The sequence below is a fragment of the Anarhichas minor genome, unplaced genomic scaffold (genome assembly GCF_050575085.1).
Source record: "Anarhichas minor isolate MPS153535 unplaced genomic scaffold, ASM5057508v1 ptg000077l, whole genome shotgun sequence".
Taxonomy (NCBI): Eukaryota; Metazoa; Chordata; class Actinopteri; order Perciformes; family Anarhichadidae; genus Anarhichas; species Anarhichas minor.
Genome location: NW_027466523.1, coordinates 566,907 through 577,476, shown reverse-complemented (window position 1 = coordinate 577,476; position 10,570 = coordinate 566,907). Strand labels below are relative to the sequence as shown.

Below are 10,570 nucleotides of genomic sequence, written 5' to 3'. Positions count from 1 at the left end.
ATATTATATTTACAATTAGTAAATGTTTTTACAGGAAAATATCTTCAAGCATCAAAATAGTTTCATAAATATTTTTAATAATTTTCTGTTGATTAATAGTTTAAAGGTTTTAGCTTTTCTTTTATAATCTGTTGCAGTTTAATTTATAACAACATTTTATAAACTCGTCATGTGTTTTGTGTGTAAATATTTTAATCTGCAAAGTTGCTAAAATAAGTAAAAAATGGCATGAAAATAAAAGTAGAAGTACCTGAAATTTGTATTTAAGTACATGTACTGTGTGTGTGTGTGTGTGGAATGAATCATGGAAACATTTGGTCAGTTTTTTTTTTCATATAACAATCATCAAACATCACATGTAATAAAAAAAATAAACAGTTTATAAACAGAATATTTAAAGAAGCTCCGGCCCGTAAACATCGACTGGAAACTGCTGCTGGTGTTCAAATGAAGCGCTCCTCCACTGACGCTGTCCTTCCTCACTGAGAGAAAATAAAATGTCCAAAACTCAACAGCTGTTTACATGCAGAGTAAAGTATTTATAGCAAACAACGTTTACATGCAGAGAGCTCGAACACGTGAAGAAATCAAAGTGTCTAGAGACAGAAGGATGTTCTCTCTCACACTTCATTTGGTCATTTGAGACACAGCTTCTACTTCAGGAGCGTCTCTTCTGTGTCTCGGTGGTGATTTAGATTTAAATAATCTCATCTTTAGAGATGTTAAGTATTAAAACGTCTGTTCAGAGGGCGTCTGCCACCTCAACTCAAACACTGATGCTGCGTTCACACTCGCCGGATCATTTGTGTTTATTTGCTTCAACCTTAGTGATGCAGAAATATCTACACAATGATGCTGGTCCACACACACACACACAGTATCTGGTCTCTGTACTGATATGAAGTATCGTAGAGATGTGGGACCGGATGCGTATTCGTGTCGTGTTTGGTGTGAACGCAGCATGAGAAGAACATCAGAACCCGCTCCAGATTATCTGACACTCAAACCTCAGAGTCTAGTTTGAGTCGACAGCACAAGATGAGATCAGAGCTCCACTTCTTCTCGTGGGTCACTTCTTCTTGTTCTCTTTGCAGGCGACCACGTATCTCTGAGCCACGTTGAGCGGAGGAGAGTAACCGTCGGCGTACGACGTGTCCTCAAACAGAACAGAGTAGTCGTCCTGAGGCTGCAGACAAACACACCGAGGTTAGTCTGAGGGAGGCTGGAGATATAAATCTATACGTATCTATGGACCCGTTGAGTCCGTGTGGCTCACCCTGTGTGGAGGCGTGTGGATCAGGGCCCGGTAGAAGCAGGTGGTCTGTGGGTAGAGGGCCAGTACCAGCTGGTCCTTACTGAACAGGGCCTCTGGGTCGGTCTCTGGGTTTGCCTTCCACTGAGGAAGAGGGATGATCCTCCGTCTGCTCAGAGTGTGTCTCCTGATCAACAAACACACGTCAGACACACTCTCTTATTCATCCGCCTCCATGCTCAGTCCGTTAATGCTGTATTGAAGAAGACTTGAAACTAGAGATTGAGACCATAAACTCATGTTTACAATGTTTACTGAGGTAATAAATCAAGAGAGAAGTAGAGTCATTTTCTCATAGACTTCTATACAACCAGAGGAGTCGCCCCCTGGTGGACACTAGAGATAATGCAGCTTTACAGAGACCCAGAGGTCTCCTGATCCAAACACTGATTTTCTTCCAGTGTAACTGGTTTAAAACTACACATTCACATTCATTTGTCTCTTTCTATTGTTCCGAATATGACTCACAATAAAATAAAGGTAAAACGTTTGTGGAAATATTAAGCAACATTTCTGAGGACCGACCTGAGAGGAATAAAGAGAGAAAGTATGATGAAGTATTGAACTCACTCTTTTCCCTCTTCATCGATGTCGTCCACTTCATACCTGCAGAGGACAAGAGAGACACAATGAGGCGTTCAGGTACGACGGGAAATATAACAAAGAGAAAGAGGAGCCACTCAGATAATGTATGTTAGTGAAGACTATTCAGGAGGACAGGAGAGGTTAGGACTCATCTAAGAGACTTCATACTTCTACTACTAATACATTTCATTTTAAAGTAGTTAAAGCTTCAACGAATGACACCATTAAAGTACCGCTCACATATTAATACATCAGTACTTCCAGTGGTCCTCCAGCTGTGGGTGTTCTTACTTGTTGGTGGAATGGTTGTAGCTGACCACCTCAGCGAGGATCCACTGCTCGTCTCCGTCCACGGCCTTCACCCTCGCTGCCACTTTGTCTCCCTGTTTGGCAACGTAGTCGCTGCTGGCCGGGGTCGCTCCACACAGAGGGGGGGGGCTGAGGACACACACACACCACGGTATCACAACAGGTGTGTGTGTGTGTGTGTGAGCGAGAGAGAGATACACCACTACATATGTTGATTTATTCTGAGATAGATATATAGATATATATCTATATATATACAGTTGTGTGAAAAAGTGTTTGCCCCCTTCCTTATTTCTTATTTTTTTACATGTTTGTCACACTTAAATGTTTCAGATCATCAAACAAATTTAAATATTAGACAAAGATAACACAAGTAAACACAAAATGCAGTTTTTAAATGAAGGTTTTTATTATTAAGGGGGAAAAAAATCCAAACCTACATGGCCCTGTGTGAAAAACTGATTGCCCCCTAAACCTAATAACTGGTTGGGCCACCCTTAGCAGCAACAACTGCAATCAGTTGTTGCTGCTAAGATATCTATCAGATAGATAGATAGATAGATAGATAGATAGATAGATAGTGGTCTATTATATTTGATATTTATATTGATATTATAACCTTTCACCTCATAATATATCTCATATCCCACAATAATAACACTTCTAATATTATTATAAGTATTATTAATCATAATAATATTCAATAACACTGTTAATAACGATTAATATTTAATAATAAACAATATCAATAAAATATATTATTTTAATAGAGCAAGTTTCATTCTATTTAGTAGTTCAGAGTTTTATAATAAATAAATGTAATATTTAACGAACGGCAGATAGACAATAAAATGAGACACAAAGACAGATGATAAAATATAAATAAGAGAAAGAAAAAATGTGTATATATATATATAACTAAAAAAATATAATATATATATATATATATATATATAATAATTTACCATTTAATTCTACATTAACTTAATATGTTACACAGATTTTTGCACCATTAATCACATCGCTGTCACTTTAGCTTATGATTTATGCTTTTATTCTATTCTTATTTTAGTTTTATAACTCTCTATTTATCTGAATTTCTGTCTAACTGAATAAGAGATCAATCAAAGATCAATAAGAGACCAATTAAAAGATCAATCAGAGATCAATCAGAGATCAATCAGAGATCAATCAGTGATCAATCAGAGATCAATCAAAGATCAATCAGAGATCAATAAGAGATCAAAGATCAATCAGTGATCAATCAGAGATCAATCAAAGATCAATCAAAGATCAATCAGAGATCAATCAAAGATCAATCAGAGATCAATACGACATCAATCAAAGATCAATAAAAGATCAATACGTGATCAATAGATCAATAAGTGATCAATAAGTGATCAATAAAAGATCAATAAAAGATCAATAAGAGATCAATAAAAGATCAATACGTGATCAATATATCAATAAGTGATCAATAAGTGATCAATAAGAGATCAATAAGAGATCAATAAGTGATCAATAAGTGATCAATAAGTGATCAATAAGTGATCAATAAGTGATCAATAAGTGATCAATAAAAGATCAATAAGAGATCAATAAGAGATCAATAAGTGATCAATAAGAGATCAATAAGAGATCAATAAGAGATCAATAAGAGATCAATAAGTGATCAATAAGTGATCAATAAGTGATCAATAAGTGATCAATAAGTGATCAATAAAAGATCAATAAGTGATCAATAAGTGATCAATAAGTGATCAATAAGAGATCAATAAGAGATCAATAAGTGATCAATAAGTGATCAATAAGTGATCAATAAGTGATCAATAAGTGATCAATAAAAGATCAATAAGTGATCAATAAGTGATCAATAAGAGATCAATAAGAGATCAATAAGAGATCAATAAGAGATCAATAAGAGATCAATCAGAGATCAATCAGTGATCAATCAGAGATCAATCAAAGATCAATCAGAGATCAATAAGAGATCAAAGATCAATCAGTGATCAATCAGAGATCAATCAAAGATCAATCAAAGATCAATCAGAGATCAATCAAAGATCAATCAGAGATCAATACGACATCAATCAAAGATCAATAAAAGATCAATACGTGATCAATAGATCAATAAGTGATCAATAAGTGATCAATAAAAGATCAATAAAAGATCAATAAGAGATCAATAAAAGATCAATACGTGATCAATATATCAATAAGTGATCAATAAGTGATCAATAAGAGATCAATAAGAGATCAATAAGTGATCAATAAGTGATCAATAAGTGATCAATAAGTGATCAATAAGTGATCAATAAGTGATCAATAAGTGATCAATAAAAGATCAATAAGAGATCAATAAGTGATCAATAAGAGATCAATAAGAGATCAATAAGAGATCAATAAGAGATCAATAAGAGATCAATAAGTGATCAATAAGTGATCAATAAGTGATCAATAAGTGATCAATAAGTGATCAATAAAAGATCAATAAGTGATCAATAAGTGATCAATAAGTGATCAATAAGAGATCAATAAGAGATCAATAAGTGATCAATAAGTGATCAATAAGTGATCAATAAGTGATCAATAAGTGATCAATAAGTGATCAATAAAAGATCAATAAGTGATCAATAAGTGATCAATAAGAGATCAATAAGAGATCAATAAGAGATCAATAAGAGATCAATAAGTGATCAATAAAAGATCAATACGTGATCAATATATCAATAAGTGATCAATAAGTGATCAATAAGAGATCAATAAGAGATCAATAAGTGATCAATAAGTGATCAATAAAAGATCAATAAGTGATCAACAAGTGATCAACAAGTGATCAATAAGAGATCAATAAGTGATCAATAAAAGATCAATACGTGATCAATATATCAATAAGTGATCAATAAGTGATCAACAAGTGATCAATAAGAGATCAATAAGAGATCAATAAGTGATCAATAAGTGATCAATAAGAGATCAATAAGAGATCAATAAGTGATCAATAAGAGATCAATAAGTGATCAATAAGTGATCAATAAGTGATCAATAAGAGATCAATAAGTGATCAATAAGAGATCAATAAGTGATCATCTAATCTAATGTAAACATCTGATCCTGGTTTTGAGGAACCTGGATTGAGGGATTATTTATCATCAAAGACATTAATAATAAATATGCAATAATAGTAATAATAATAATAATAATAATAGTGTGGAGACGCTACCTCTCCCCCGGCTTGCCGATCCACAGAGGAAGCGTCATGGCCGACTGCTGGAGGAGCGTCATCAGGACGCCGCGACGCATCGTCTTCCTGGGAGGGTCGCTGTCGCTGTAGACCCCCGCCATCTTAGCAGCTGCAAAGAGACACACACACATTAGAGAGCAACACACACACATTAGAGAGCAACACACACACACACACACACACACACACACAAACCTATCCTCCTCTCCTCCAGCAAAGACTTGATCTCTGCTATTTTATCCAGAGCGTGACGCAGGATGCTGGAAATAGATGAACAGAGATGTAAAGATGTAATGTGAACATTTAAGACAAAGTGACGGTTTGAAGTAGAAATCAGAGAGTATCCAGCCTCACTAGATACTAGTGGTGTAACGGATCAGCCCTCACGGTTCGGATCACTCGTGAACCGCGGATCAATTGAGTATTTTTTTTCTTTTTTTTTTACAGTGTAATCATCACAGTGTGTAATAAAGTTCTACTGCTGCTGTTCCTTTTCAAGTAACAAGTCCCCGAATATCAATGCAGAGTGTCAGTGAACAGATATAAAGCAGCAGTGTGTTCAGTGAACGGAGCAGGTTAGAAGCATTTAACGGTGAAAGTCATGGCGAGCGGAGGAACTTGAGAAGCCCCCGGCGTCATTTAAGTCGCAAGTTTGGGAGCATTTTGTCTTCCCTGTAACTTATAATGACGGATGAGGGTGGTGGACAAACCGTTACGGTATGTAGGCGTTTAAAGAGAAAGACACACGACAACGGCAACATCGGCATGTCCACACATATGAAGAGACACCATCCCGTCTGTCAGCGACGGGGGACACTCCGGTGTGGAAAACAAAGGATTTCAAAATCTGGTTAAAATGTTTGAGCCACGCTATGAAATCCACTCACGCACCACTTCAGCATGAAGCTTGTTCCAGACCTCTATGAGAAGGAAAAGACTGTGACCGCTTTCACCACGGCGGAGTGATTCATAGTCCGGTGCTGCAGACACGCCCCCTCTGTGAGAGTCACACAGACACACACCTGGGGCAGGTGCTGACAGAAGCAGAGTGGAAGCTAGACCGGTCCAATAGTAACATCCCAGTCACCACAGAGAGGTCTACCCTCTCTTCAGACAATGTAGATATTCTCATCTTTTTGAAAATAATGTCACATAATGGTAAACATTGTTGTGTGTTTGAATGACATAACCTGACAGGAAGTAAACATAGACCCAAGTTGTTGCCGAGCAGTTCAGTTCAGTGTAAACAGTGTAAGCGAGCTCACTGGCTGTTTCTTTCTTTCAGTATTGATCAAAGGACGAGGATATCAACATACCTCATGTTGCACTTAAACTTAACAGAATTCAGTATATTTGAATGTTTTATTCATTTATTTCATTTTGTTTCAAATTGGACATCTTAAATATTTGTGTTTTTATGTAAGACTAGAGCCTCCCCTTTTCTTTATTGATCTGAACCGTGAGGTTTGTGATCCGTTGCACCCCTACTAGATACGCTTCAGGATCTAATAGATGCAGTATTTAAATACAGACCGACGTGTGTCCTGTAATAACCACCTTTTGTTAAATTAAACCAGTTGTTCATAAATAAAACGAGTGGCATGTTTGTCATTAGTCTGCTATTAAAATAAAGCATGTTATAAAGACACGAGGCTCTTCTGCTGCATCAACCACACACTTCACAGTACTTCCGTCTCACCGATCAGCGTCTTAAAGACGCTAAAATCAAACTACAGTCGTCCAGCAGCTTTAGGATGAAGCGTCTCTGCTCACCTGCACTCGGCCTCTGCGTCTGCTTTGGCCGTGGTGTAGAGGCCTCTCAGCTTGGTCCGGTAGTACGGGGACGCTGAGGGGACACAAGAGGGACGAGACTAAGTAAGTTTGATCAGGACTCAAAACAGCAGAAAATATAAAAGAAAAGCAAACAATGTGGAGCAAAAGTGGGAACGAGAGTTCACTGACTTTTGTTTTCCGTCTGCATCCTCTCGTGTGTTTTCTGGATGTTGAGCAGGTTGTGTTCGCTGCGTGACCTCTCCTCCTGAACAACAGAGGTGATATTTAGACGTTTCCTCCTCTTAACCGGTGTTTTCATGACTAGAAACCAAGGCTACTAAACTCACCTGGGTCTGTTTGATGAGCTGATGGAGCTCCGTGAGCAGCTCGGCGATCTTGGTATCGGCCGACATGTTTGTACCTGCAAGCGTTAAAATCATACACAAACATACGTTAAAATCATACACAAACATACGTTAAAATCATACACAAACATACGTTAAAATCATACACAAACATACGTTAAAATCATACACAAACATACGTTAAAATCATACACAAACACACGTTAAAATCATACACAAACACACGTTAAAATCATACACAAACACACGTTAAAATCATACACAAACACACGTTAAAATCATACACAAACACACGTTAAAATCATACACAAACATACGTTAAAATCATACACAAACACACGTTAAAATCATACACAAACATACGTTAAAATCATACACAAACACACGTTAAAAACATACAAACACGTTAAAATCATACACAAACACGTTAAAATCATACACAAACACACGTTAAAATCATACACAAACACACGTTAAAATCATACACAAACACACGTTAAAATCATACACAAACACACGTTAAAATCATACACAAACACACGTTAAAATCATACACAAACACACGTTAAAAACATACACAAACATACGTTAAAATCATACACAAACATACGTTAAAATCATACACAAACATACGTTAAAATCATACACAAACACGTTAAAATCATACACAAACACACGTTAAAATCATACACAAACACACGTTAAAAACATACACAAACACACGTTAAAAACATACACAAACACACGTTAAAATCATACACAAACACACGTTAAAATCATACACAAACACGTTAAAAACATACACAAACATACGTTAAAATCATACACAAACACACGTTAAAAACATACACAAACACACGTTAAAAACATACACAAACACACGTAAAAATCATACACAAACACACGTTAAAATCATACACAAACACGTTAAGAACATACACAAACATACGTTAAAATCATACACAAACACACGTTAAAATCATACACAAACACACGTTAAAAATCATACACAAACACACGTTAAAATCATACAAAACCCCATTAAAGAAACGTAGTTTTAAAGGTGCAGGGCACAGCTTCTGGTAGACTTAGTAGGAACAGAAACATCTGTTCTAAAGTTTAACGTTGTATTAATGGAGCATTGGCTGAAAGCCGGATGATTAAGTGGATCCTACCGGTTTTGATTAATGTGCTAATATGTTTTTATATTTACTGAACTATGCATCTCTGAATTGACAGATTTCTGAATGGAGTTTGGTGTGAACTGAAGGAGCAGCTGTCATGGTCGCACCTTCATTCAGATTGAGAGTGTTGTTGGAGCAGCGTTGATGCACCAAACCTCATATAGAAATCTGCCGTTTTAACGGCTTCTCATAGAAAGAATCTCTGGAGGCAGACTTAGTAGGACCAGAACAAACTGTTATTAATGTTAACACAGTATAACATAATATAGGTGATAGATGCCGAATAATAACGTGCATCCTACCGGTTGTGAATAATGTTGTTCTAGGCTTGTACGTCTTTTAATTAACTAGATATTTCTGAATTGACAGATTTCTGAATGGAGTTCTGTGTAAACTCTGATAGGCTACTCTGTGGCTAACTGTTAGCTCACTGCGTTAGCAAGTGGCTTGTTTCGCTAATGTTAGCTAGGTTGCTAAAACTGTTAAGATTTGTGCTCATGCAACAAAAGCATGAGCTGTATTTATTTCATAACGTACTATTAGGATATGCACTATATGTTTTCAGAACACAACGTGTACTCACCGGGTTCGTTTTTCTTTGTATTTATTGTCGACTTACTAACTACACGGATTAGCTTCTTCTTCCGCTTCTTCTTCTTCTGCTGGTTTTACGGCGGTTGGCATCCATCTTTATTGGAGCATTACCGCCACCTTCTGCTCCGGAGTGTGGATCAGAGAATAGACTTACACTATTTACCCCCAAAACAAAACAAAACAAACAATAAAATAAAAAATAGTTTTCTATCAGTTTCAGTGTTTTGTTTAGTGCACAATGGCCCAACTGTAAGCTTGTCAGCACTGTCTCCTCTCTCCTGTTGCTGCTTTTGCCACATTTGGTTGACGTCGTCCCGTGACACGTGATCCTCCGCGTCCTGGTGATGATCTCGAGGATTCAGTCTGAAAACATGGATGAAGAAGAAGAGAAGTTGAGGACAGACGAGTGGAGGACAAAGGAGATAAAGGAGAGGACAAAGGAGAGGACAGAGGAGAGGACAGAGGAGAGGACAGAGGAGATGACAAAGGAGAGGACAGAGGAGATGACAGAGGAGAGGACAGAGGAGAGGACAGATGAGAGGACAGAGGAGAGGACAAAGGAGATAAAGGAGAGGACAGAGGAGAGGACAAAGGAGAGGACAGAGGAGAGGACAGAGGAGAGGACAGAGGAGAGGACAAAGGAGATAAAGGAGAGGACAGAGGAGAGGACAAAGGAGAGGACAGAGGAGAGGACAGAGGAGAGGACAGATGAGAGGACAGAGGAGAGGACAGAGGAGAGGACAGATGAGAGGACAGAGGAGAGGACAAAGGAGATAAAGGAGAGGACAGAGGAGAGGACAAAGGAGAGGACAGAGGAGAGGACAGAGGAGAGGACAGAGGAGAGGACAGAGGAGATGACAGAGGAGAGGACAGAGGAGAGGACAGATGAGAGGACAGAGGAGAGGACAAAGGAGATAAAGGAGAGGACAGAGGAGAGGACAAAGGAGAGGACAGAGGAGAGGACAGAGGAGAGGACAGAGGAGAGGACAAAGGAGATAAAGGAGAGGACAGAGGAGAGGACAAAGGAGAGGACAGAGGAGAGGACAGAGGAGAGGACAGATGAGAGGACAGAGGAGAGGACAAAGGAGATAAAGGAGAGGACAGAGGAGAGGACAGAGGAGATGACAGAGGAGAGGACAGAGGAGATGACAAAGGAGAGGACAGAGGAGATGACAAAGGAGAGGACAGAGGAGATGACAGAGGA

The 10,570-nt window shown here is 37.9% G+C and overlaps 1 protein-coding gene across 1 annotated transcript; it reads right to left on the bottom strand.

Moving 5' to 3' along the window:
* Positions 1-57: 57 nt before the first annotated feature.
* Positions 58-9,502, bottom strand: sgf29 (SAGA complex associated factor 29). The gene is made up of 10 exons (XM_076080986.1): positions 9,356-9,502; positions 7,571-7,644; positions 7,413-7,488; positions 7,224-7,296; positions 5,646-5,710; positions 5,430-5,559; positions 2,189-2,335; positions 1,883-1,918; positions 1,277-1,439; positions 58-1,186 (listed from the first exon to the last, which is right to left on the bottom strand). The coding sequence occupies exons 2-10, from the start codon at positions 7,634-7,636 to the stop codon at positions 1,070-1,072; spliced, it is 873 nt and encodes a 290-aa protein (XP_075937101.1). The 5' UTR covers positions 7,637-7,644; positions 9,356-9,502; the 3' UTR covers positions 58-1,069.
* Between the last annotated feature and the right edge of the window lie 1,068 nt (positions 9,503-10,570).

Bases quoted from the DNA above. Each gene is read 5' to 3' on its own strand.
- sgf29 (XM_076080986.1), bottom strand. From the start codon at position 7,636: ATGTCGGCCGATACCAAGATCGCCGAGCTGCTCACGGAGCTCCATCAG. The intron at 5,560-5,645 runs GTTTGTGTGTGT...GTCTCTTTGCAG, and splicing joins GCTGGAGGAGAGGAGGATAG to CTGCTAAGATGGCGGGGGTC. The intron at 1,440-1,882 runs GTGAGTTCAATA...TTTGTTGATCAG, and splicing joins ATCGATGAAGAGGGAAAAGA to GAGACACACTCTGAGCAGAC.